Source organism: Entelurus aequoreus, linkage group LG04 (genome assembly GCF_033978785.1).
Source record: "Entelurus aequoreus isolate RoL-2023_Sb linkage group LG04, RoL_Eaeq_v1.1, whole genome shotgun sequence".
NCBI classification, from domain to species: domain Eukaryota; kingdom Metazoa; phylum Chordata; class Actinopteri; order Syngnathiformes; family Syngnathidae; genus Entelurus; species Entelurus aequoreus.
The window spans coordinates 45,053,182-45,080,255 of NC_084734.1; the positions used below are offsets into that span (position 1 = coordinate 45,053,182).

At 38.5% G+C, this 27,074-nt stretch overlaps 1 protein-coding gene across 4 annotated transcripts in view; it reads left to right on the plus strand.

Annotated features, from left to right (window-relative positions):
- The window catches only part of LOC133648666 (1-phosphatidylinositol 4,5-bisphosphate phosphodiesterase beta-4-like), a 171,308-nt gene that overhangs the window by 89,434 nt on the left and 54,800 nt on the right, over positions 1 to 27,074 (plus strand). For all 4 annotated transcript variants that reach the window (XM_062044961.1, XM_062044963.1, XM_062044960.1 and 1 more), the window contains 9 exons: positions 1,776 to 1,873; positions 9,899 to 9,979; positions 10,181 to 10,240; positions 15,205 to 15,348; positions 23,875 to 23,954; positions 24,041 to 24,094; positions 24,186 to 24,267; positions 24,357 to 24,457; positions 26,806 to 26,863. In XM_062044961.1, the coding sequence (XP_061900945.1) occupies positions 1,790 to 1,873; positions 9,899 to 9,979; positions 10,181 to 10,240; positions 15,205 to 15,348; positions 23,875 to 23,954; positions 24,041 to 24,094; positions 24,186 to 24,267; positions 24,357 to 24,457; positions 26,806 to 26,863 (744 nt within the window). In that variant the 5' untranslated portion in view covers positions 1,776 to 1,789. The remainder of the gene's footprint in view (positions 1 to 1,775; positions 1,874 to 9,898; positions 9,980 to 10,180; positions 10,241 to 15,204; positions 15,349 to 23,874; positions 23,955 to 24,040; positions 24,095 to 24,185; positions 24,268 to 24,356; positions 24,458 to 26,805; positions 26,864 to 27,074) is intronic.

Sequence of the window (27,074 nt, forward strand, 5' to 3'; positions counted from 1 at the left end):
TTATCATCATATTCACTTTAGCCACTTTATTAGGTAAACTTGCTTGACCGAAAGAGATCTGATCATGTCATTGTTATTATCCTGCACTGCGTCATGATGGTGGTGTTATACTGTACTGCTGTTTGGAATATTTCAGTTAACTTATTTCGCTACATATGTAAGTGGAGCGAAATTTTCAAAACCACTCTCATTTGCATTCAGTGCAGACATTTTTATTACAGTAATTTAATTGATTAAAAGTTTTACGATTTTTCCCTCCCTTTATTTCAAGTTACCCTGCCATTCATTGTTCTTGCCTTTTGATTTTAAGATTGTATTTTTACATACAATTTGCCTTGTAGCAGTTTTATATTTGTTAAATTGTTTTTATGATTTTATATAATAATATTAGGGCAGCACAGTGACACAGGGGTTAGTGCATGTGCCTCACAATATGAAGGTGCTGGGTTCGATCCCCGGGCTCAGGGTCTTTCTGTGTGGAGTTTGCATGTTCTCCCCGTGACTGCGTGTGTTCCCTCTGGGTACTCCGGCTTCCTCCCACCTCCAAAAACATGCATCTGGGGATAGGTTGATTGGCAACACTAAAATTGTCCCTAGTGTGTGAATGTGAGTGTGAATGTTGTCTGTCTATCTGTGTTGGCCCTGTGATGATGTGGCGACTTGTCCATGGTGTAACCCGCCTACCGCCCGAATGCAGCTGAGATAGGCTCCAGCACCACCCGCAACCCCGAAAGGGGCAAGCGGTAGAAAATGGATGGATGGATGGATGGATGGGTTATGATATTATTCATGTATTTTCTTTTCTCCTATTTGCATAGTAGCAATTTTCCAATAGTGCGCAACAGATACACCTCATATTTTATAATTATATGATATTATACATGATAAAATATATAATAGAATACATATTATATATAATATATACACGTAATGTTAATAATGGTTCATAATAATGTGCCTTTCAAATAAACATCATAAGCTATTATAATGTGAATAATGTTTTGATTAATATTACCATTGTATCATTGCAATAATTATAATATGATTTTTTAAAAATAACTATTATATTTAAATTTTAGAATTATAATTACAATTTGATCATTTTAAACAAAGTTAAAATTGCTACAATGTAAAGTATAGAAAAGAAAATTGTAAACTATTAATCATATTTTCATAAATAATATCATATTAACATATGAATGAGACAAATGTATACTTATAAATGAGAATGAGAAATTTTTGACACCATGTGAGTCTTCCTTCGCACTCTCAGAACACTGTCTGACACATTTGACAGTGACGTAAGGAGAAGACTATATTTGGGGTGCTGTCATCAACAAGATAACAGTTTCCTGTCAGGAGCCCAAAACCCCCACCCCTTTTCTCCATTCCCAGAGGAGAGAGCGTCGCATGGCTCCACACGTGCAGGTGTGTTGCATCGCTCCAGCCTGCTGAGGTTCTGCCATCAGTGTGTGAATGTATGAATGTGTGTGTGTGAATGGGTGAATGTGGAAAATAGTGTCAAAGCACTTTGAGTTCCTTAAAAAAGGTAGAAAAGCGCTATACAAGTACAACCCATTTACCATTTTATATTTACCCTGGTCTCGCCCAAATTATTCCTCCTCTTGTCAGTGATAGAACACTTCTTTTGTCCGTGTCATTACTCAACGCCACGGCTCACGATTAGTAATTTAGCATATGACCACCTCCCTCTGTCCTTGGGCACACTTCTGCTGCACTTATTTGACTAATTGCCTTTACCTCCTGTGTGACAGGTTTGTGAGCAGCCATGACAAAGTCCTACGAGTTCAACTGGCAGAAGCATGTGCCCGAGTTCATGCAGGAGGGCACCTCCTTTGACAGGTTTGACGAGGTAAAGACAGTGTTTGCTTTTAATGCAGCCTTTAAAGTCACTTGCTTGGATTTGGAAACCAAGTAAAAATGTTCCAGGCTTGCTGTTTTGTGGTTGCATTTTAACAGTATCGTGTGTCATAGAAGTGTAAATAGAAGTCAACCACTATTTGCAAACGTTAAAAAGAAAAAAACCACTTAGGGCCTGATAGCATGTGGATTTTCAAAGTTGACCAACTTCTTGGCTTTGTGAGATGCATGATTTATAACTTAGCATTAACCTTTACTAAACCAAAGGCAACACCGCAGCAGCGGAAGAAGCTCAAGCTCCTCCTTCTTATTTGTCTTTTTCTGTATTTCTTGTCAGGTTGAAACAATGTTATCAGCAACTTAAGAAACTAGTAGCTGGCTATTCGCCAATGGTCGGAGGAGCTTTGTGAGCAAGCAATGTGTCACTACGACAATAAAGTAGTTTCTCTGTGTTAGTTCTTACAAATAATGTCGCTATAGCTTGGTTAGTATGCAGGTCAAAGCATGTTGTTGACTTTATTTGAATATTTTTAAGCTTCCAGCCTTAAAGGAGGAACTTTGAAGAAATCCCAATTATCTACATTGTTAGCCACCTTGTACTAGCAGGTTTTACTATTTAGAACGTGCAAACAATGAGAAAGACATTTGTGTTTTTGTCTCACTTAGGGATTGTGGATTTATCTCCCACACTTGTTTGCTCCACTTTTAAGAGAAGAGGCGCACAGACGCTCGTTTTCGAAGTTGCACTTTTTGAAGCAAAAGCCTCTTCCTCCAGGCTTCACTACCCATCTCAAAATACAATATTGCAAACTAGTCATCAGTCAGCTACACACAAGGTAGCAATAAGTCAATATGCTAACATAGGAAGTTGCTGGTAAAATGCAGGCATAATGTTAGCACACATTAATGCTTCTAGGAGACAGTCTACTTGTTGTGGACAAACACATCTTATTAGCATTAAAGCTGCGGACACGCACATTGTGGTGTTACCATTAAAACTTACTAAAAACACTTTTAAACCATCTAAATTTTAACATCAAGCCTAACACACTTTCAATACACTATTGTGAGACCTCTGTCACATTTATTAAAAATACTGTATAACACAGGAGGACTTTTAACATAAAACCTGTGTAAACTTTTTTTTTATTATTGAAAAAAATGATGTTCAGAAGTAAATTTGGAAAAGATAATTGATGGAAATTACCCAAAAGTTGCTGAGATATTTGCCTTCCACAGTCTTTGTGCTGAGTGAGATTGAAAACACCTTTCCCAAATAATATGTGCACAAAGCTAACATTTGACGTGCATGACTGACGACAACTCTGAGCTTCGAAAAATCATGGCCAAGAGCAGCAATTCCACTCAATTCAATTATATTTTATAGGCACGTTCATGTCTGTTAATTTTTTTGAATAAAAATGTTCGTCTTCATTATTAGAGGCCTACTGAAATGAATTTTTTTTATTTAAACAGGGATAGAAGATCAATTCTATGTGTCATACTTGATCATTTCGCGATATTGCCATATTTTTGCTGAAAGGATTTAGTAGAGAACATCGACGATAAAGTTCGCAACTTTTAATCGCTGATAAAAAAAGCCTTGCCTGTACCGGAAGTAGCGTGACGTTGCAGGTTGAAGGGCTCCTCACATTTTCCCATTGTTCACAATGCAGCGAGAGCGATTCGGACCCCATTAATTTGAGCGAGGATGAAAGATTTGTGGATGAGGAACGTGAGAGTGAAGGACTAGAGTGCAGTGCAGGACGTATCTTTTTTCGCTCTGACCGTAACTTAGGTACAAGGGTTCATTGGATTCCACACTTTCTCCTTTTTCTATTGTGGATCACGGATTTGTATTTTAAACCACTTCGGATACTATATCCTCTTGAAAATGAGAATCGAGAACGCGAAATGGACATTCACAGTGACTTTTATCTCCACGACAATACATCGGCGAAGCTCCTTAGCTACGGAGCTAACGTGATAGCATCGTGCTTAGATGCAGATAGAAACAAAAGAAATAAACCCCTGACTGGAAGGATAGACAGAAAATCAACAATACTATTAAACCATGGACATGTAACTACACGGTTAATGCTTTCCAGCCTGTCGAAGCTTAACAATGCTGTTGCTAACGACGCCATTGAAGCTAACTTAGCTACGGGACCTCGACAGAGCTATGCTAAAAACATTAGCTATCCACCTATGCCAGCCAGCCCTCATCTGCTCATCAACACCCGTGCTCACCTGCGTTCCAGCGATCGACGGAGCGACGAAGGACTTCACCTGATCATAGATGCAGTCGGCGGCCCGGAGACGGAGGAAGTCAAGGTGAGGTCGGCGGCTAGCGCGTCTGCTGTCCATCTCAAAGTCCTTCTGGTTGTGTTGCTGTAGTCTGCCGCTAATACACCGATCCCACCTACAGCTTTCTTCTTTGCAGTCTTCATTGTTCATTAAACAAATTGCAAAAGATTGACCAACACAGATGTCCAGAATACTGTGGAATTATGTGGTGAAAACAGAGCTTTTTGTATTGGATGCAATGGGGTCCGAATACTTCCGTTCACTACGTGACATCACGCGCAAACATCATACAGAGACATTTTCAACCGGAAGTTTAGCGGGAAATTTAAAATTGCACTTTATAAGTTAACCCGGCCGTATTGGCATGTGTTGCAATGTTAAGATTTCATCATTGATATATAAACTATCAGACTGTGTGGTCAATAGTAGTGGGTTTCAGTAGGCCTTTAACAACCTATTTTCCCTTGACGAAATTTGGATCACAAATGAAGAAAAAAGCACATTGATTGAAACAGTGACAAAATTAATTGAAAATTTAGTCAACAAATTAAAACAAGACCAAAATGATGACAGGGACAAAATCCAATCATATATAATTTTGTCTTTAAGTGGGTGGTACAAGTTATCCAATCACAGTTGCATGTGGGACAAGAGCGGGTGCAAAGCACGAAAGGTATCCAATCAGAACTAGCGTCTTTGTACGGCACGGTGCCCTGATAGTCAACCTGAAAAGCAAGAATCAATACCAGACATTATTACAATATGTCTTCTACACCGGGAAGAACGAGAGGAGAAGACATGTAGACACACTTCACTTTTGCAGCGGTAGAGAACAAAACAACTTGAAACCCTGCGGCTTCATTTTCTTTGCAAAAATACAACACACTTGAAGCGCAATCTGCAGACTAACCATCTACGCATCAGTAAGTAGGTCGAAGCTAATATTTCGAAATTACTCATAATGTACTGATTTACTGTTACTATTAAAGATGGTAGAGCAGGAGCAAGACCGCTTCTGAGGAATTAATTAGTCTCTTAGTCTGAATTAATTTGAAAGTAATGTGATGCACCATATTCAGATTTATTAAATGCATCTGTAAATGCTAAGTTATGCAATGTTGATGTATTACCTTGTACAGTGATTGTAATAACCTTAATAAAAGTGATGTCAAGACAACTTCAAAGATGCATTGTACTTTATATTTTAGTCGACAAAATTTTGTGTAATTTCAGTCGAATAAAATGTTGAGGAATTTAATCGACTAAAACTAAATCAATTTAGATGACAATAATGTAACTAAAACTAAAATACATTTTCGTCAAAAGACTATGACTAAAACTAAATTCAGGAATTTAACATTTAGGTTGAAGTGCTTATGCACTCTTTTAATGTTTTTGTTTTTTTTTACATATAAAGGGTGTGCAACAACGTTTAATGGATTAATGGTGCATTATGTAATACATGTTCACCTCATTATGTAATAAAGCCACACTTTGTAATAACATTTTTGAACGCAATGTATAATAAACTTAGACACATGTTTTAATAACTTGTTACATTTTACAAAAGTTATTACAAACTGCAGGTGCGACACTTACGGTATTTTTAATCAAATGTAACAATTGGGTGCATTGTGTAAACCATCAAATGTGATGCCTCATTTGTAAAAATAAAACTATTAGAAAAAGCTAAATGTTTCATGTTCATTAGGATTCAGTTTAAGGATGGAGTAGAATGTTTCTTTGGTCAAACCTAAATCAATTGTAACTTCATTGATTATAACAAAGAACACGAAAGGGAGAAGCAGGTAGAGACAAAAGTTACACAAATCAAGTATTACTGACATAAAAATGACTAGCGCACTGAAATGTTAAAAGACATACACTCATGCGATATGGATTATATTATGCTAATATGATACTATACCTGATACTAAGAATAAAAACACTAGTACATACAGTATATCAAAACAATAGCAAGCTGCTGGTTTATCCCTGGACACGTCTTTATTAAACAGCATAGAGCTCAACTAAAATGTGCATTCATTCAGTTCTCTTGCGTGTTTTTGAGAGCAAATGTGAATGAATAAGCCTCCTCTGCATCTTGGGAATTAGAAAGCCTGGAGCAGTATCTGCGTTTATTTAAGTGGCGTCTGCCAATTCCTCCCACTCTAACACATATACACGAACACACACACACACACACACACACACTAACTGCATGGATTTTTTGTCCTCCTCAAAAACACTCTGAGCCATACCCTGTTGAATGACAAATAGTCCAGGCAGAATGTGTGTGTGTGTGTGTGTGTGTGTGTGTGTGTGTGTGTGTGTGTGTGTGTGTGTGTGTGTGTGTGTGTGTGTGTGTGTGTGTGTGTGTGTGTGTGTGTGTGTGTGTGTGTGTGTGTGTGTGTGTGTGTGTGTGTGTGTGTGTGTGTGTGTGTGTGCGTGTGCGCGCGCGTGCGTGCGTGTGTGCACGGTGCGTGTGTTCAGCAACATGTAGGCATGTAAAATTTTGTCAAACGTGTTTTTTCATTCATTTTCGCGTCAAAATATGATTTTTTTTTTCTCTTCAATGAAAATACAATCTAAAAAAGGTATATGTATATATATATATATATATATATATATATATATATATATATATATATATATATATATATATAAATACATTTAAAAAACAGAGGTCACATTACCGACCATTACCCAAGGGGACGTGGCTACAGGATAGAGTTGCCAAACAGGAAACATTTTATTTACATGCATGGTATAGAATTTTGCAATACATTTTCAATAATAATAATGTTAGTAAATTATCCATTAAAAAACATAAAAATTATGTGGTACATTATGTGGGACATGTAAGTGTCAAAAAGCGATTGGTAGATGAGACAAAATCTAAAGGTAAAATATTGGGTAGAAATGTATGCAATTTCAAGAAATGTAGTCTTGATTTGGACCCGGGCGCGGCGCCGCTGCTGCCCACTGCTCCCCAAGGGGATGGGTCAAATGCAGAGGACAAATTTCCCCACATCTAGTGTGTGTGTGACAATCATTGGTACTTTAATCTTTTAATCTTTAAAATGTTATTTTGGGTTTTTGCATGGCTGTACTTTGTAATTATAGAAATGTTCCTCTTTTTTTTTTTTTCCTCAAAGGGTGCGTGCCTTATCATGACGTGTCAATTTATAATGCACGTTGTTTAAAGAAACATGACAGCAAAGGAGGGTAATACCTCCACAATTGAGTTCAAGTAATTTATTGCTTATTTTGAGTGAGGTGATTTAAATTAATTTCCCACCGTTTGATGACTCTCCAGGCAGGAAGGTCCGAGGAAACTATGTGGTCAAATGAGCTTCCGTCTTTGTCACACTGACAGGAAGTCATTTTGTTGGAGGGTTTGGTTTCACAAGCATAATGATGACATCAGAAATACGCAATTAAAGGGAAATAAAGTGTGAAACCAAAACCTTTGTTGTGGTTGTTCCTTTTTTTGTCACAAAGGACAGAGCAAAAACCTTTTAGCTTCTCAGTGTGACAGAGTTGCACTAAGAGTTGGACATCTTTTTTCCTTCTTAAAGACTGAGCGAGACAGCCGCTCACATCAGTCAGACTGGAGATTAAAGCAGCCGGTCGAGCTTTTAACTCATCCATCTACTCTGCTTTTTTGGTGCTTTCCTAAAAAGAACATGGTGCCACACACATGCAGACTCCTGGTGTCATAAATGAAAAAGGAGGTCCTTCAAAGACCGCCTTTTCCAGGCTTTTTTTAAGAGGCGGAACACAAAGTTTTCCCTTCTAGTCCACATTTGTTTTGTGGACTTGAAAAGAGCTATATCACTTGTGCTTCATGTGTATAGGGTTTGGAGCATTCTTCTGCTGGCTATTCTGTGCTGAAATATGCGAGGCAGGTGTTTGGTTTGCATTTTTTGTAGTAAAGACTGAATTGCGTCGAGGCGCCTACATTCTATATACTCTACCGACTCGCTCATTCCCCTTCTAACCTTTTTATTAGCTTGCCGTGCAACTCCTGAAAAATCTGACATTGTGACCTGGACTATAAAGGCTGTGACTCGTCGTCTTGTCGTATACATACTATGTACTGTGTGTATTCAACTTGTTCAGAGTGTGTACAGCCCACCTTCGAGAATGTCCTCTTCGATTTGGGGTCAACATTTAATTTTGATTGACAAAAATTACTGTGCTGTGTTTGGATTTGACCAATTACCAGGATACCTGGGAGTCCATAGTGGTACTCAACAGACCCAATCATCAGCATTTTTGTTAATGTTCATGTGGTGATAAATGTGAATTTGTTCAATAATAAAATCTAAAAAAAAAAGGTATATTACATACTGTATACTGATACCGCTAAAAAATAATTGTCCAGCCAGTTGTTATATATATTTTTGCTGTAGGTAGGAAGTTGTGTTTACCATTAGGTTGAATAAGCCAGTCTTGTCTTGTTTTTTTAGCCTTACAGTACAAAATGTTTATGCTGTAATTGTACCTATTGATTTGATTACCACTTTTGTGGAAAGTTAGGACTGTAAATTATTCAGCGGGACTTGCTGGAAAACTTCATTTGATAATTTACATGCCTCCACTTCAACTGTGACTTCTCCCCGTCAACCATGTTGTAGTTTTTAGCTCTTCCATATTGAATCTACTGGCAGTTATAACTACTTTACGCTACTTTGTATTAGAAATGGCAACGATGGAGGATGCATGTGCATATACGAGCCAGTCTGCCCCACAACAGAATATACAATAGAGAATATAGAAAAAGAAGGAACTTATTGATTACGTCTGACTACAATGGTGGACTCGTTCAAAGCTCTCCAGGTAAAACTTTTTATATATCGAGATATCTACTGATGTCACCAATGGGAGAAATGTCGCGATTGAAGCAAATTCCAAACGGCTTGTTTGGAGGAAGTATGAAGGAAGGAAGGCAAGATTGTTTTATAAATATCTCCGCCATGCCTCCAAAAACAGTTGGTCTGTGATACGTAAATCGAAAGGTTTGTACAATGAAGGGTTTGTAAATAAATGTTCCACTGTATATGATATATCCAATGTGAATTATCATCAAACAAGCACATTTGAGCGCTTTCTGTCACGAATGCTTGCTTTATTGTCATGATCAATTGTGTCATTAATTAGAGGCAGTTCGCTACATATATGTCTGTTTGCCCACCAAGTGTTTGAAATGGTGCAAAGTCTGCAACCGATATGACGTCAAGTGCAACAAAGGTATTGGAATATGGTAGTGTTGTGTTGTACGTGACTTGGTTCCTGGTAGTACCAAAGGTCACTACCTATAAAAGTACCAAATTTGGTACCCGTCCTTGATGTTGTAACACAGCTCAGTCATTTAAGAAGGTCTTAGGTTGAAGCACTGCTCCTTCACATCGAAAAGACCTAACTCCCTGGTGAGGTGTTCTGGGCATGCCCAGCCTGCGTGTCGTGCCCAGTGGAAGTTTAGGCTTCATGACTCAGACCCGGATAAGCATAAATAACTAATGGATACGGGTCAAGTTAGCAGACCTTTGAAGTTATGTGCAAATTTAAAAATGTTGTCGTCCGTAACCTGTTGTACAACATCCGAAGCAGTTAATTTACTTTAGAGGTTTCTCATACTCTAGTTGGCCATATCCTCTGATTGAGGAACTCTTCTCTTATAAACAATTTTTTCCCTCTTTCCCAGGACCCGTACATCTTCGAGCCCAACTGTCAGGTGAAGGTGGACGAGTATGGCTTTTTCATCTACTGGAAGAGTGAGGGAAAGGTACAAGCAATACATGACGTTGCCAGAGCACATTCACAACACAACGGCGGCCATGTTAGTAGTGTTGTTTATGCAGCTGGAGAGGAGGTGATGGCCATATTTGGGTCAGTGTGACCCAGGCTTGTGTCGCTTCTTTCAGAACTTGAGAGATTTTCATTACTAGCATCACTTGTATGCTTCCTGTCCACTGTACTCTTGCAGGAAGGCCAGGTGCTGGAGTGTTCCCTCATCAATAGTATTCGTGTCGGCGCTGTCCCAAAGGTAAGAAAACAAACTAACCCAGGGTATTTTTTATGTACCTGCAGTCTTTGATACTTTTTATCCACTGGTAGTTTCGTGAAAAGCTCACATGCATAGGAAGCTCTGTGTCTGTCTCACAAATCACAAGAAGAGACCACCTCCAAAATACACCTACATTTTTATTTGATTGATATGGCTATAAATATACACTGGGACACAAATGTGTTTTATTCAAAGTAAGTTCGGATCATATAGGACCATGTACAAGTGTTTCTAAAAAAAAATTCTGTATCACCCTCTGGAAGAGAAAGTTTTTTGTGACCCCTTTGAATTGAATTACTATTAAGATCTTGATATGTATTTGTTTATCTGTACAACACACTGTGTGAGTTACACGCTTGTATATGCCGCTGCGAAGACTCCTTTTTCCTGTCACAAACTTTTCCATCTCTTGGCCTCTGTTAGCGTTGTACACATTTTCATGTGTACTTACTACCTCTACTGAGTAGCACATGGAGCCTTTTGATTAGATTGAACACTTCTGCCAACCTCGCTACTGACTTGTGTATCGTTGTTATTATTCAAACTCTATAAAAATTGGACCCGTTACCTCCCTGCTTGGCACTCAGCATCAAGGGTTGGAATTGGGGGTTAAATCACCAATATGGTTCCTGAGCGCGGCCACCGCTGCTGCTCACTGCTCCCCTCACCTCCCAGGGGGTGGAACAAGGGCATGGGTCAAATGCAGAGAGTAATTTCACCACACCTAGTGTGTGGGACTATCAGTGGTACTTGAACTTTAACTTTAATTAGGATCATGGTTTGTCAAAGATGTTTTGTAATATAATCTGTGAAATTTCTACCTAAATAAATGTTTTCTGGCAGATTTTTTTAAAAAAAGTATATTTTGTTCTATTATCTTGATTGATAGTTTGCAATTAAAGATTGTTCAGCAGGCTGAACATTTCATTTGAACAATAAATAGAGAAATTTAAGACATTGTCACGCAGCAATATGAATATCATTAACTTGTACAACATGTAATGTACAGAACATCAGAAGCAGTTAACAGGTAGAACTATCACATTTTACATGACCAAACATTTTTGACGTTCATTGCATTATCACAGGGGTCACCAACCTTTTTGAAACCAAGGGCTACTTCTTGGGTACTGATTAATGCGAAGGGCTACCAGTTAGATACACACTTAAATAAATTGCCAGAAGTAGCCAATTTGCTCAATTTACCTTTAACTCTGTTATTATTAATAATTAATGATATTTATCTTTGTAGAAACACTGATCATCTTAATGATTTCTCACAATAAATATATATAGAAACAGATACATATCAATATGCAACACTTTATTTTTATATTTTCTCTAAGTGCACATTTTTCAAATTGAACATTTTCAAATGATCACTTCTAAGACAGTCTTGTGAAATCACAATATCCCATTTTAACTAGCTAGCCACTAACATTTTTTAACAAATCATGAATTACTTTGCACCATGTTTGTACAAATAATAACTCATGTAAAATACAAAAGTAAACTCTCAAATTTTTAAATCATGTCACACTTTGAACTGGACACCAAATCTGTTATCTGTTTCTTTGTCAGTTAGTGGGAAGCCTGGCATTGCATGCTGTTAACTAGTGTGTTGTACTCTGGTGTGTAACTTGACACTGCAACTCTGAGTGAGTCTTGCAGATGTGCATCAGTGAGGCGTGTTCTGTGTTTGTTCTTGATGGAGTTTATGTCAGAAAAGGCTGATTCACAAAGATAAGATTTTTCCTCATTGTTTGCGGAACCTTCTTAATCTTTTGGACCTATTTTCACAGCAATCTGGCCTTAAGCTTAATTATGATAAATGTAAAATGTTAAGGATCGGAAATCTAAAGGGAACGTCCTTTCGAATGGAATGCAAAGTGTCTGTTTTGAGGACAGATGGACCAGTTAGCATACTTGGTGTTGTTGTCCCAGAAAATCTGGAAGATCTAGGCTCAGTAAATTATGATAATCGACTAAGAAAGCTGGACAAAATTATGCAATTATGGAAAGGGAAATCCCTAACCTTGTATGGTAAAATGTCTATTGCCAACTCGTTAACTATTCCTCAATTTATTTATTAGTTTTTGTCATTACCAGCTCTATCACAAAACTTTTTTAAGATTCATGAGCGGAGGGTCTTCGATTTTGTCTGGAACGGCAAACCAGAAAAGATTAAAAGAAAGGTTTTGTACAAAAAGTATGAATATGGGGGCCTGAAGCTTCTCAACCTTGAAGCTATGTGTCTGTCTTTAAAAGCATCAATTGTTCCAAAGATGTATTTAAACATTGAGTGGTACACAAATGTCCTGTTGGACAAAAAACATGTACTGTATCAAAAGGAATTGTATCCTTTTTTACAAGTGATCCCCTCCCAGAGAGTCTGCTGGGAAACATGGTGGGGTTAATAAAGGAAATAATCCACTCATAGTGGTGTTTTCAATTTTATGTGCCAGAAAAAAGAGACGATATTTTGCAGCAGTTAATATGGATGAACTCTAATATTGTAATAGATGGAAAGCCTTTCTTTTGGAAAAATATGTTTGAAAGAGGAATCATTTTTGTCAATGATATTATCAATGAGAATGGTAAAATTATGAAGTATGATGAATTTAGAGCTATGTATGGTGATGCTTGCTCAAGCTTTTCATTTTATCAACTAACTGGAGTAATTGGGAAAAGATGGAAACAAATAATTAATTGTGGAACTACTAAATTATTAGTTTGTAAACCTCTAATAAGAAATTCTAGTTGGCAAAAAGGAACTAAAATAAATAGAAAAATATATAATTTTTATTTAATAAAGAAATCTTTGAAGGCTGCCTCATACAACACAAATGGAAAATGGGAGGACTTTTTTGACTGCCCGTTGCCATGGGATGCCATATTCAAACTAATCTATAAAACCACTATCCATGTGCAAAATCGTTATTTTCAAATTAAAATTATTTATAACTTCTTACCCACAGGGAAAATGTTAAAATTATGGAATATGACAGAGTCAGATGATTGCCGATTTTGTTGTCAGGAGCCTGAATCCACCCTGCATTTGTTTTGGTATTGTCATATTGTGTCTTTGTTTTGGGTGGAAGTTGAAAAAATGTGTTTAAGGATTGGTGTGTTTATGAAGCTTAATGTGGTTTCTGTTATTTTAGGAGAGTTCATTGACAATCATGATTTAGTCAATTTAATTATAGTACTCGGTAAAATTATTTTTAAGGCCAAAAACAGATATTCACTTAGTATTACTTTCTTTAAAACATTTATTCAGTATTTTCTAATTTTAGAAAGTTACATGGTTGAAAACGATAATGATGCCAAAAAACATTTAAAAAAAAGATGAGAAGTCCTCAAAGGCTTATTTTGAAAGTATAATTATGTTTATAGATTATATGATATCTGTTGTTGTGTTCCCTAATTTGAGTGACCTGGACATAATCTGGACTGTACATAAATGCTTATTTTGAAAATGTAATTTTGTTTATAAATTATATGCAATCTGTTGTGTTCCCTAATTTTTTTCTGTGTACATGAATGAAGGTGTGTGTTGCTGAGTCCGACTTGGACATTATCTGGACTGGGCCTGGTTTAAAAAACCCTTTAAACAAATCTAATTTCATTGACAACCTGGTCTGTTGAAGATAAGGCCCTTTTTTTAAAAATAAAATAAAATAAGATAAATAAATAAAAAACATTTTCTTGGAAAAAAAAGAAAGTAAAACAATATAAAAATAATTACATAAAAAATGGTAATTAATGAAAATTTTAGTGGACCAGCAGCCTATACAATCATGTGTGCTTCAGGGACTGTGTCCCTTGCAGATGTGTTGTCTATGTTGTGGGAACCACAATATTGGTAGCAGAAAGAAATAACCCCTTTTGTGTGAGTGGGTGTGGATGAGTGTGCATGGGGGAGGTTGTTTGGGTTGATGCACTGATTGAAAGTGTATATTGTGTTTTTTCTATGTAGATTTAATTTATTATTTTTTATTTTTTTATTTTTTATTATTATTATTTTTTTTAGAACAGGCCTGCGGGCGACTCATCTGGTCTTTACGGGCGACCTGGTGCCCGCGGGCACCGCGTTGGTGACCCCTGCATTATCATAACATCCACATTTTGTTATCGATGTGCGAAACTGGTATCTAAAAATGGTGTAGCTTCCTTTTCTGAATGCAAGTGCTCCTAAGGCAGGAATACACATTTTCTAATCAAACAAAATTTGGCAAGACACCGACGCACTGCAGGTAATCTTTTTTACTGTGTTGAGCTTTTCAAAAAAGTGTAATGTTTAAAAACATTTCATTAAAGCAAACTAATTGTCCGGTCATGGTAATAAAAACTTGAAAAGTATCTCGGGTATGTTCATTAATGATAAAAAATTACATCTATCTGCGTTAAATTACAATTATTAATGAGTTAACTATGAACAAAATGCGATACATTGCGATTAAATATTTAATTTGTTTGAAAGCCCTAAATATTATATTATCGGCTGATAGACAGCCTATAATCGCAATGCCAACCCATCAAGTCTACCAGACCACCGGCACCACAAGGGTGCGAGCTGGATAACACATGCATGTGCGGCTTTACTAGCTGCGCATTATTGACAGCAAGCAGACGTCTGTGTGTTGTCTCATCCCCAATGTGTACATGTGTGAGGGCACGTAGAAAGATGGTGCGACCAGATAACAGCGAGCCTTGTTTGTGTAAAACGCTGCTGTGACTGCTGATGAGAGAGAGAGAGGGGCTTCTACTGTGAGGCTAATGTGGTTACTTACACAAGCCCTCAGAGCTGTACACATAATGCAATAAGCCACAGGAGATGGCTGGCACTGGATGTCGACTTGCTGCTTGGTTTCCATGTTCATGTCGAATTGACGCACAATTCCACAGTTCAATGTTTCCTCTCGAATGTACTCTTGTATCAGGACCCAAAGATTTTGTCGTCATTTGAAGCCACCGGAAAGACAGAGGCCGACCTGGAGGGCTGCATCATCTGCATCTGTAGCGGCGCTGACCTGGTCAACCTTAGCTTCATGTTCATGGTGGCAGAGAACCCGGACACAGCCAGGGTAAAAAAAATTAATCCACAGATATTCCTTAATTTTTTGCACCTTTTTGTGACAAGTGATTTAGGGCTATATAAATAAACATTGATTGATTGATGATTGAAATGACAGCCTTGATATTTGAATGTGAGTGTAATGATGCTGCTCAAGTGCGAAGTGCACATTCAAAGCAAGGACAAATGCACAGTTCCTTGATGTACAGTCTGTGCAGGCTGGCCCGAAACCAAGAACCCTCCCTCAAGTGGTCTCGGTCTGCATGTTGGGATGATCGCATTCACACTAAATGCACAAGAGTGCCAGAGAGTGTGAATGCATTCCCATTGTTCGTAGATACTCAAATAATGGATGACCCACTGCCTGTAGCATGCGGCCCACATCCCTCTGGTGCCTTAGTGGATTAATCCACTTGACATTAATGATCCACTCACTAGTCGCCATCCTGTAAAACAACAGCTGTGCGTGTGTGTGTGGGTGTGTGTGTGTGTGTGTGTGTGTGCGTGTGTGTGTGTGTGTGTGTGTGTGTGTGTGTGTGTGTGTGTGTGTGTGTGTGTGTGTGCGCACGTGCGTGTGCGCGTGTGTTGCTGTTTAACTGTGACTTTGTCTTTGTCATAACCGAGTGTGTCTATGAGAGGCAGGCCTCTACCTTAAGCTGTTACCGTTTGAGGGTCATTGAGTCCACATATGAGGCCTGAACATTAGGTACACATCCACTCCAAAGCACATTTGGGCAAAATGCGGTTTGCGTGCTACACCCAACCCTCTGCCTGTAATTGTGAGTTTCCTGAATTTAAAAAAAGTGTGTATTAAAAAATCAGAGTTATCTCAAAACAACATTTTTATTGGAGTCCTGAGTATTGGCCAATACTGATATGAATCCAATACAATGTCAGCATGAATCAAACATACCGGTACTTTTATTACTTTGTTGAGTGGAATGTTAGAACATGTTTGATCATGTGAAATTACTCAAACAGAGAACCTATTTATTGTTAACCGTCTGGAATTGATTTATACTTTCTTTAAAGACTTCTAAGGTTTGCGAATAAATAAATAAATATGATCAAAATAGTATCAATCTCATAGAGATTCCTGAGCCATTTTGAGAGATAATGAGCTAGCCAGTCACATGATTGTGTGTTGTAGAGGTAGGAACCACAGATTCCTTCATCACCAAAAACAATGCAAATCATGCAGACATTGTGAGAGCCAAAGATTACTTTGGGAAAAATTAGGATCCAGAGACTTATATTTTTGATCCTGAATATAAGGATGAGGATTTCGAAGCTCCGCTAAACAGATCCAGCTTTAGAGAAACACTAAGCATCCCTGCAGCAGTATTGCTAAGTGCTAAACAAGAAATACAAACTACGAACATAATAAAATGACAGCTTACTGTACTATGGCTGCTCTTACTTCAAAGACGACTGATAGGATGTCGATATCTTTAGATGAAGAAATAATCATGATTCACACGAAGGGTTAACTGCCAGATGGTAGTCGAGTGTTGAATATCTTAACATTTGTTTGTCCACAGCGTCATTTGCTATGTAGAGTGGCACTTTCCATAATTTTCAGCAGACTGCATTGCAAAATGCCCCCCCTCCAAAGGTTGGGTAAAATGATCGACTGTTGAACGATATTTTTTTTAGTTTTAGCAATATTGATTCATAAGGTATAATATTGATTATTTTCCCACCACCCCCACACTCCAGGTAGTCTTGTGAGTGAAGATACAAACAGTAAGAGAAGCCATTGCAACTTTTGTTGGCAAAGATTTACGGCCACACTCGCCAGCTTTTGCTCGTTCTTACAGTGAACCATACAACAATATGATCTTGCAATGTAGACATTTGACTGAAACTTTTATTTCTATGTATTCAATTTGTAACAAAGGGTCTTGTAAGGTCACTGCTGTTGCCAAATCGTCAGTAAGGAAAGTAGCTATTGGCTGTCATAAAAGTCGCTAAAAGACGCTCGATTATGTCATTACCTCCTTTGCATAATTTATTGCAATGGACGCTGTTGGAGAAAGGAATAACGTGGGGGGGAAAAGTGAGTTTAAAAATGCTATGTATGTTTAGAACAACAAATTAACTTTCTTCTGTTAATTCTTAGTTTTTCTTCAATTTGATTACATTTTGTCCAGGATTGTTAAATATCAAATTAAAATATCAAATCAAAGACTGGAGAGTTGCGAATTGCACTAATAAACTGATTGATTGATTGATTGATTGATTGATTGATTGATTGATTAGCTCATTAACAAACAATTGGGATGTTGCAGTGATTTATTTTAGCTTGACAGTGAAGAAACATTTATATTTAAAAGGACGTCTCGCTTTGTAAGCCAGGGCGGGAATCACAGCCTTGCATAAATCATTTGCAGTCTGGACTTTGAGTGGTGAGGGTCTCCGTTCTGCTCGTGCAGCAACACCAGCAGCATTGGGGGAGGAACTCATGGCAGCACCCGCCACTGCTCGTTGAGGACGTTAACTGCAGTGTGCTTTCACCTCAGTGTTTGTAAAACACAAGAAAAGTCTCCAATAACACAGTAAAAAGTCTCTAGATTTGTCACTAGTAGCTGTTTACAAAAATAGTTGCCAAGAGGATTTAGAAAGTCGCCAAGCTGGCAACACTGGAGTTACTTTTGTTTTGTCATCACCCACACAGAGCAGTGTCAAGGAAACCGAAACGCACACTTCCGGCCTTGACAATAAAATTGCTCTGCGTTACATTCTTTCTGACTGCGCTAGCAAAAAAAGAGTCGCAGAAGACTGGCTTACATATTTACTGTTGTTATTTTGCACTTGAAAAATGTGCAGTGTTGGAACGTTGCATTACAATTACACTTTCACTTGCAATTCCTTTTTTATAAGAAAAAATGCACTTTGGAGACTTCGGAAGAAGTTTAAAACTGTCCAAAGTTTTAAATGATGAAGAGAAAAAACAAATTACATTTGTATTTTGTAACATATATAATTGAGACATTTTCAATATTTACGTGGATCAAACTGAATCAAATCGTAATTAATCTATTTAGAACCTTATGAATCCAAATCTAACCGATTTGGGAAATTAGCCATGATACCTAGCCCTACATGACACAGTAAGTTGAACGATGCGGACGCGTTTGTCACTGGATACATTCAAATACGCTTCTGCCTACTTTGTATGTGTAAGTAATATACAACTACAAATATTTGATATTTGTCTATGTTAACAAATGTGCTGTTTTAGACTGCAATATTGTTTAAATAAGGACATGTATTATGTATGTCTAGCTTATGTGCTTTTTTGTGCTTAGCCTAGCCTATAGCCAACCATGTTTACCTTTTATAAAAGACTTGAATAAAATACAAGAAAACTCCAACCATGTGTGTTTATTGGATGTTAATTGGCAGTCCTGCTTTGCAAAAGTAAACACGCTGCAGGACTGCTTTTATCGGAAATTATATCAGACATTTTAGATGCAAGCCCATTTTATCCGAAAATTATATTGGACCAATATCTGATATCAATATTAGATTGGGACACCCCTATCAAAAATATTCTTGACTCTTAAGAGCTGCTGGACTCTCATTTGGCAGTGATTTGTGGTCGTTGGTTGGAGCCCAGGTCTGGAATGAGAGCATAGCCACTGTTACTTGCACACCTGTATCTAATATAAACCCTAAAAATGCTTAAAAAAAAGAAAGATTGATGCGGAATGTATATTTTTTTTGTGGTGATCGTTGAGCATATTGGTGCTCGTCGTGTGGCAGTGGGCAGCCAATAATATTTATTGTCAACATGCAAAAATCTGCAAGACATGCGCACTATTTGCCCACAGGTTCAAACACCCCAGCTCGCCATGTTGCCTGCTCATACACACGCACGCACGCACGCACACCCACACACACACACACACACACACACACACACACACACACACACACACACACACACACTAAGACACCCTCAGCACCTCCCAGCATGAACATCGCCCACACTAGCAGACCTCAGGATGTGATAGTTGTTTACATGTCACTACCACAAACAGACTACAGGCCCTGCAGCTTGTGTTGTCTTGCTTAATGGCGTTATTTAGATGTCAGTCATAAAGTACTATGTAGCCGCAAGCAAAGATTTTGATAGAAGGGTCTCCCATTCACTCGTACAATTTGACAGCTTTAACAGGCTTTGAACTTCACCCAAAATATGACCAAATCTGCAGAATTATAAGGTGTAGATTGTGAAGTTGCCACAAAGGGAAAATGCTTGTTTACTGAAGGTGGCACATGATATGCTCCTCGCTCCTATGTGTCAGTGACAACCAGCACAAGAAAAAAGTATTTTTTAGAACTGAGATTTATTTAGACCCTAAATGTGCACAAATCCACAGAAAAATAACTTGGATAGTGTTATTTTGATGTCTTTGATTTGTGTTTGACTAGCTGGTGTCACCTTATTGAAGTAGATCAAAGTTTGTCTGGCTAGTTGTCCTATTTTTAATGGTATTGTAATAGGAAGAAGTGTATTTTATGCAAGATAGTGCATGGTTTGCTGCCTGCTGTTTTATAGGGACTAGAAAAAAAAGTTGGCTGTAATCTGAGGACCAATTGCAGTGTTGTGCGTAAAATAAAAAAGTAGTCATCTAAATATTTACTTGAGTAAGCATATGTAAGTATTCAGTGAAGAACAACTCAAGTGCTGTGTAAGTGTCAAGTAACTTCTGATTTATTTAGTAGCTATATTTTAATGGTACTTACACACACCAACTATAGTTGTAGTGTGTGCGTGTGTGTGCCTGAGCGTATTACAACATGTACTACAAAAGATTATATTTATGATGTTATAACAGGGCTAATGTTAGCATATGCACGGCTAAAACATAAAAAAAACATCTACAACGTAACGCAACATGTTGTCTCTAGTTAGAAGTGGAATTCTTGTAGGCTGAAATGTGAACCTTTCTACTGACTGACGCAGATGATTTTCTAGTTTGTAAGGTAAACATTAATTAAAGGGGTTAGCTGCCTCTTTTCACATGCCGAAGTTTAATAAAAAATAGTATTATGACACTTTTTACAGTGTGGGGAAGTCATGTGACTTTCAGGCTCTGCTTGGTGAAATGGAGTCAAACGTCACAAGGGCTTATGTTAAATTGGTGAAACAAAGTCATGTGACAGTGCCCGCTTGAGGAAATCTCCCTACAAACCAACTGAATGTAAATTTTTTGCAAGCGGTAATCAATATATTTAAATAAATGCAGCAAATTGAAATGTGACAGTGTACAATGTAACAGTCAAATTAAGTAAAGGTTCTTCACAAAAATACTCAAGTAAAAGTAAAAAGTATATTGCATTAAAAATACTCTGGCATCCGGACTGCGTGTCTGGAGCTCCTGGGTCCCACCGTCCATCCCTTCCGGGTGCCCGTCTTGGTTGGGGCCTGCTGGGTCTGGTCCCTGCGTCTACTGTGGTAGCTTGTTGATGCAGGGTATTCCGAGGTGCTGCGAGTCGGACAGTTGTTGGGGTAGCGACCTTGTGTGTCAGCATGTCTGTGATCTTCTTTTAATCTTTTAATTATTTTTTTATTTTTTATTAATAGATTTAATTATTTATTTTATTTATTTTTTATTAATAGATTTAATTATTTATTTATTCTTATTTTTTTTAATATATTTTATTAATATTATTATTATTATTATTATTATAATGTATTTATTTATTTTATTTATTTATTCCCCTACCTCAGGGGGGGGAATCGGCGGGGCGGTTGCTGGTTGTTCCATCTCCATCGTTGGGGTCCCTGCGGGTGGGGTGGGTGGTTCCTGTGGCCCCGTGCTGGGTGGTCCTGTGGCGGCCGGCTTGGGTGGGGTGGCCGTGGGCTGGCCTCGCCGCGCTCTCTGGGGGGGGGGGGGGGGCCTCGTGGGGGCCCTGTTGCCGGTGGGGTGGGGGCGGTCTTCCCGTCCAGTTGCGGGGGGTCTCTGGGCCCCTCGGGCGGGGAGTCCCGCCTTTCTGTCCGTGTGGGGTGTGGTCTCTCGCTGGCTTGGGGTCTGGCTGCCCCCTGCTTTTCTCGTGCCTTGTCCTCTGCCGGGTGCATCTGTCTGCGGCCTGCTGCTGGCCCTTGTGGGCGGCGCGGTGGGCCAGGCTCTGGGGTTCCTGTCGCTGTCCGGCTTGGCTGCGTGGGGGCGGTGGCCCCTGGTTCCCTGGGCACCACACCTACTGTTTGTGGGATGGGCTCTCAGGGAGGCTGGGGCCGTACTCTGGCTCCCGCACACACTGGGAGTCAAATGTATTGTACATGCAAATTCACATATACTCACACACATACATACAGACATACATAGGTACCTACGCTCCCACATACATATACAAATAAATACAGTACATATTTACACACTCAAAGTTCGTACATCCACACGCACATTCATTATACAAACATACTGTATACTGTATATATACATTCACTGTAAAAACATACATATACACATACTGTACATATGCACTCACTGTACAAACACACACATACACATACTACACATATACATTCACTGTACAAACACACATATACACATACTGTACATATACATTCACTGTTCAAACACACATACTGTATACACATACTGTACATATACATTCGCTGTACACACATATACACATACTGTACATATACATTCACTGTACAAGCACACACATACACATACTGTACATATACATTCACTGTACAAGCACACATATACACATCCTGTACATATACAAGTACATATGTACACATACACTCATGTACATAATCACGTTTCATCAAACATATATTAACGTTGTTGCCCTAGGGTAAACTGGGTATAACACATGGCACACTGACAAAGCTTAACCTATTGTTACTATAACAATCTACAAGGTTAATGTAGGTTGCTTCTCTTTCTTCCCCTCCATTTTTCTGCATTCTTTCGTAACTCAAATTATCATTACGTATATGTATTGTTGCATTTGAACAATTTTATTGTTGATAATAAAGGTAAAGTATTGGTATTGTTTATTATCAATAGCACTATTTCTATTGGTATTCATATTGCTCCATTTTTACTGTAATAATGCTCATTGTCATTTCTGTATTTTTATTTTTATTTTCGCTAACTGCTTATTTGCTATTACTTTTACCATCATATTTGTACATGTCGTATTTGCTGATGTTGCTCTGTTGTTGTTGTTGTTGTTTTTGTCTCTCTGTCTAATCCCCCTCTTGTCCCCACAATTCCCCCCTCTGTCTTCCTTTTTCTCTCTTTCTATCCCCTCCTGCTCCGGCCCGGCTGCACCAAATGATAATATAAATACATTTAATAAAGTCAAAATACAAGTAAGGCAACAAGAGAAGTATCCTACACTTCTCTTTTGTAAAGTAAATCTGAACAGCCGATATGGGCATCTACATATGCTATATGATTTGCCCGAGAAGCTGGGCAGGACATCATTGAAAAAAAAAAAAAAAAAAAATACTCTGACAAGTACAAATTATCACCTAAGTAAATTAGCGTGTTGCTACTCACCTCTGGTGATCATGCATGATATGCTGCTTGCTAAATGACATATTTTTTTAAATATGGAATACATTTGCACAAATCTGAGGACAAATTGCAGGGCTATGCTTGATGCCACTTGACCAGAATCATGCACGATAAGCTGCTTGCTTCTGTAAATTACACATTTTTATAAATTGAAGGTCCTGGGTTCGATCCCCTGCCTCAGGGTCTTTCTGTATGGAGTTTGCATGTTCTCCCCGTGACTGCGTGGGTTCCCTCCGGGTGCTCCGGCTTCCTCCCACCTCCAAAGACATGCACCTGGGGATAGGTTGATTGGGAACACTAAATTGGCCCTAGTGTGTGAATGTGAGTGTGAATGTTGTCTGTCTATCTGTGTTGGCCCTGCGATGAGGTGGTGACTTGTGCAGCTGGGATAGGCTCCAGCACCCCCTGCCACTCTGAAAGGGACAAGCCGTAGAAAATGAATGGATGGATGGATGACCCAGATTTTTTGCAAAATTGACGACATATGGCATTGTCACAGAAACAATCATCTGGAGTCAAGAGAGTGCATTATATGCTGCTGGCTTCTTGCTGAAGAAAAATAAAGACATTGGAGTCTAAATGTATACAAATCTGCGTGCAATGTGTGCGTCATGTGATCATCACCGCTGTCACAGCCTGTTTTGAGGGACTTGCACTGGTTGTGTTGTGTATTTCATGTCTTGATAAAACCCCTGCTCCTGCCATTCTAAACATTATTTGTTAGTGTGTTATGAATAATATAACATCATCATTTTACATTGTTTATTATTGTTGCCTTACTTTGCAGCGTTGTACGACTGCACTGCATCATACTCAGAGAAAGTGTGTGTGTGTGTGTGTGTGTGTGTGTGTGTGTGTGTGTGTGTGTGTGTGTGTGTGTGTGTGTGTGTGTGTGTGTGTGTGTGTGTGTGTGTGTGTGTGTGTGTGTGTGTGTGTGTGTGTGTGTTCTCTTTGCTAAACACATGCAACGGTTGTGTTTACAGAAATGGACGGACGGACTGCGGTCGGTGATTCACAACTTCAAGGCCAACAACGTGTGTCCAATGACGTGCCTGAAGAAGCAGTGAGTGCACCTTGAGGCTGTCCCCGTCTGCGTCTCTGACTGGCAGCAAGGTCTAATCTGTCTTCATTTGCATGTCCTTGTTTCAGCTGGATGAAAATGTGCGTCCTGACCAATGTTAATGGCAAGATTCCTGTGAGAGGGTAAGAGTCAATCGTCGCTAAGGTGTTCGCTGCATGAACTCATTTCTATGCCAGTAAAATCCACTCAGCTTTTTTTATATCTCCTTTAAAGGATTACACGTACATTTGCATCAGGGAAGACGGAGAAGGGGATCTTTCAAGCTCTCAAAGACTTGGGCCTCCCGAGCGGCAAGGTCAGGTCTTGCTTTTCAGATGAGTTATTGGGGCTTTAGTAGCTTATGTTGATTTAACGCATATATTGTTCAATTTTTTGTTTCCACAGAATGACGAGATTGAGCCTTCAGCGTTCACGTTTGACATTTTCTACGCACTCACACAGAAGATCTGTCCTCGCACAGACTTAGAGGACCTCTTCAAGAAGATGTAAGACCCTCGTTCTGCTTTTGTTTTTTTACTTCCTTTCACTTTACTGAGTCCTTAATCATTCTGTACCTTAATATAATAACACAGTAGAACCTCTAAAGTTAAACACAGCTTTTTAATCAAAACTAAATAATATAGCAGCTTGGTATGGACATATTAACTAATAAGACTTAGACTTCCCTTTATTGTCATTCAAATTTGAACTTTGCAGTACAGATAAGAACGACATTTCATTGCATTAGCTGATTAATTACCAGTAAAGCCTACTCAGTGGCCTAGTGGTTAGAGTGTCCGCCCTGAGATCGGTAGGTTGTGAGTTCAAACCCCGGTCGGGTCATACCAAAGACTATAAAAATGGGACCCATTACCTCCCTACTTGGCACTCAGCATCAAGGGTTGGAATTGGGGGTTAAATCACCAAAAATTATTCCCGGGCGCGGCACTGCTGCTGCCCACTGCTCCCCTCACCTCCAAGGGGGTGAACAAGGGGATGGGTCAAATGCAGAGGACAAATTTCACACCACCTAGTGTGTGTGTGACAATCATTGGTACTTTTGTGTGTGTGACAATCATTGGTACTTCAACTTAACTTTAAATTATGAATAATTAATCGCCTCTTGAGGTAATGAAGGCAGCATGAGTGCATTCCTAGTCTGCAACCTGCAGAGGCGCTGTTTAGTCCATACTGATTTGTTGTCTAAGTCTCAAGTGTCTCAGTGATTCTCAAACTGTGTTATGTACGCTGGCTCCCTCTTGTGGTATGCCAAAAAATTACTTGATTGAAGTTCAGTGTTTTATTTTCCTATATTAAAACACAGTGTTACTGTTCAAACAAGAATTGAAGGAATAATTCATTATTTCCCATTTTTATTGAAACAATACTTGCAACTACCTTTTCTTCAGTATTACAGTTATCTAAAAAATGTTTGTAAATGTATTTAATTTTTTTATTGTTAAAACAAAACATAATAAATACTGTATATTGAGATGATAAAAATGCAAAAGAAAATGTAGACAAAATCAAATTAAATAAATAAATAGACAATTTTCAATTGTTAGCCTATTATTTCTTTGGCATTTAATGAAATTGGTGGAAACAACCTTCTTACCTGTTATTGACTATGGAGATGTGTTGTACATGAATGCTACTGCTGGTTGTCTCCACAAGCTGGATAGTGTGTACCACGGTGCACTGAGATTTATCACCAACTGCGCTCCCCTTACTCACCATTGCGTATTATACTCAATGGTTAACTGGACATCTTTATGTGCTCGACGCCTCAATCATTGGTATGTTTTCATCTACAAAACCATTCTGGGTATCACTCCATCTTATCTGTCTTGTCTTTTAACAAAGAAACAAGGAAGTCACAATCTTCGTTCAATGAATGTTCTGCAATTTGTCGTCCCCAAAGTAAGAACTGAACTGGGCAAAAAAGCATTTAGGTTTTCAGCAGCGAAGGCTTGGAATAACCTACAATCCAATATTCAACTTCAAACCCTTGTTACGTTGAATGAGTTTAAAGCTTCTGTGAAAGGACTGCAGTCTACCTTGTCTGTATGCACATGTGTTATGTGAGCAAGTTTTAATGTCGTAAGTGTGATGTTTTATGTATTTGTTTACTGTTTTTAATGTAACCTTGCTGCTGCCCTCTTGGCCAGGTCTCCCTTGGAAAAGAGATCTTTGATCTCAATGGGATTTTACCTGGTTAAATAAAGGCTAATAATAATAATAATAATAATGTAACCTAAAAAATATATATATAAAATGAGAATCCATTTAAAAAAATAAATCAAAATACAATTAAAAATAATAATAATATACAGTGTGATGTGTGTCACTGATGGCTTTGTTTTACATGTTCAACTATCACACAAGGGTAAAAAGAAGTTAGGCCCTGTAAAACAAACAAACAAACAAACAAAACAAAAACATAAAAACTTAACTTTTATAACAAACATGGATTCTGATTTCTTCAATGTAAAGTCTTGTGTATACTTTTATTCTCTGAATAACCCTTTTTTGTCCTTTTGTAATAAGTATTGCTCCAAAAGAAAAATCCAACCATGTATTGCTGGTTGTATTGCATTTGCTCCTCTTTACCCTGGGCTTAGCAGAAGGTGTTTAAAAAAATATGAATTTCCATGTAATGCTACTGCATCTTGTTGTAAATAATAGCACCTGCCGCACTAATAACTTTGTCTGAAGAGCCTAACCTGCTTCTACAGTTGACTTTCTAGCTAATGACCATGACTCAGTCCTGCTTTCTCATGTCTACTGACTGCCTGAGTCAACCACTGTTTCCAGGAGCTAACATTTTGTTTTCTTCTAATTAATTCCTTTGCAGCAATGGGAGCAAAAGTGATTATTTAACTGTAGACCAGTTAGTCAGCTTTCTGAATGAAGTAAGCTCTTTATCATTCATAAATTATTGTGTTTTAGCTTGTCATGCCCCCCCCCCCGCCCCTCCTCCTCCTTCCTCCCCCAATTCTACTACCCTCAGCTTCCCACCATGCCCTGGCTGGAAGTTGCCCTCCATCTTATTTGCTCAGTAGCCTAAATCTTCCCGAAAACTCCATTAGGAGGTTTCACTTGCAGACACCCATCAAGGGCAAC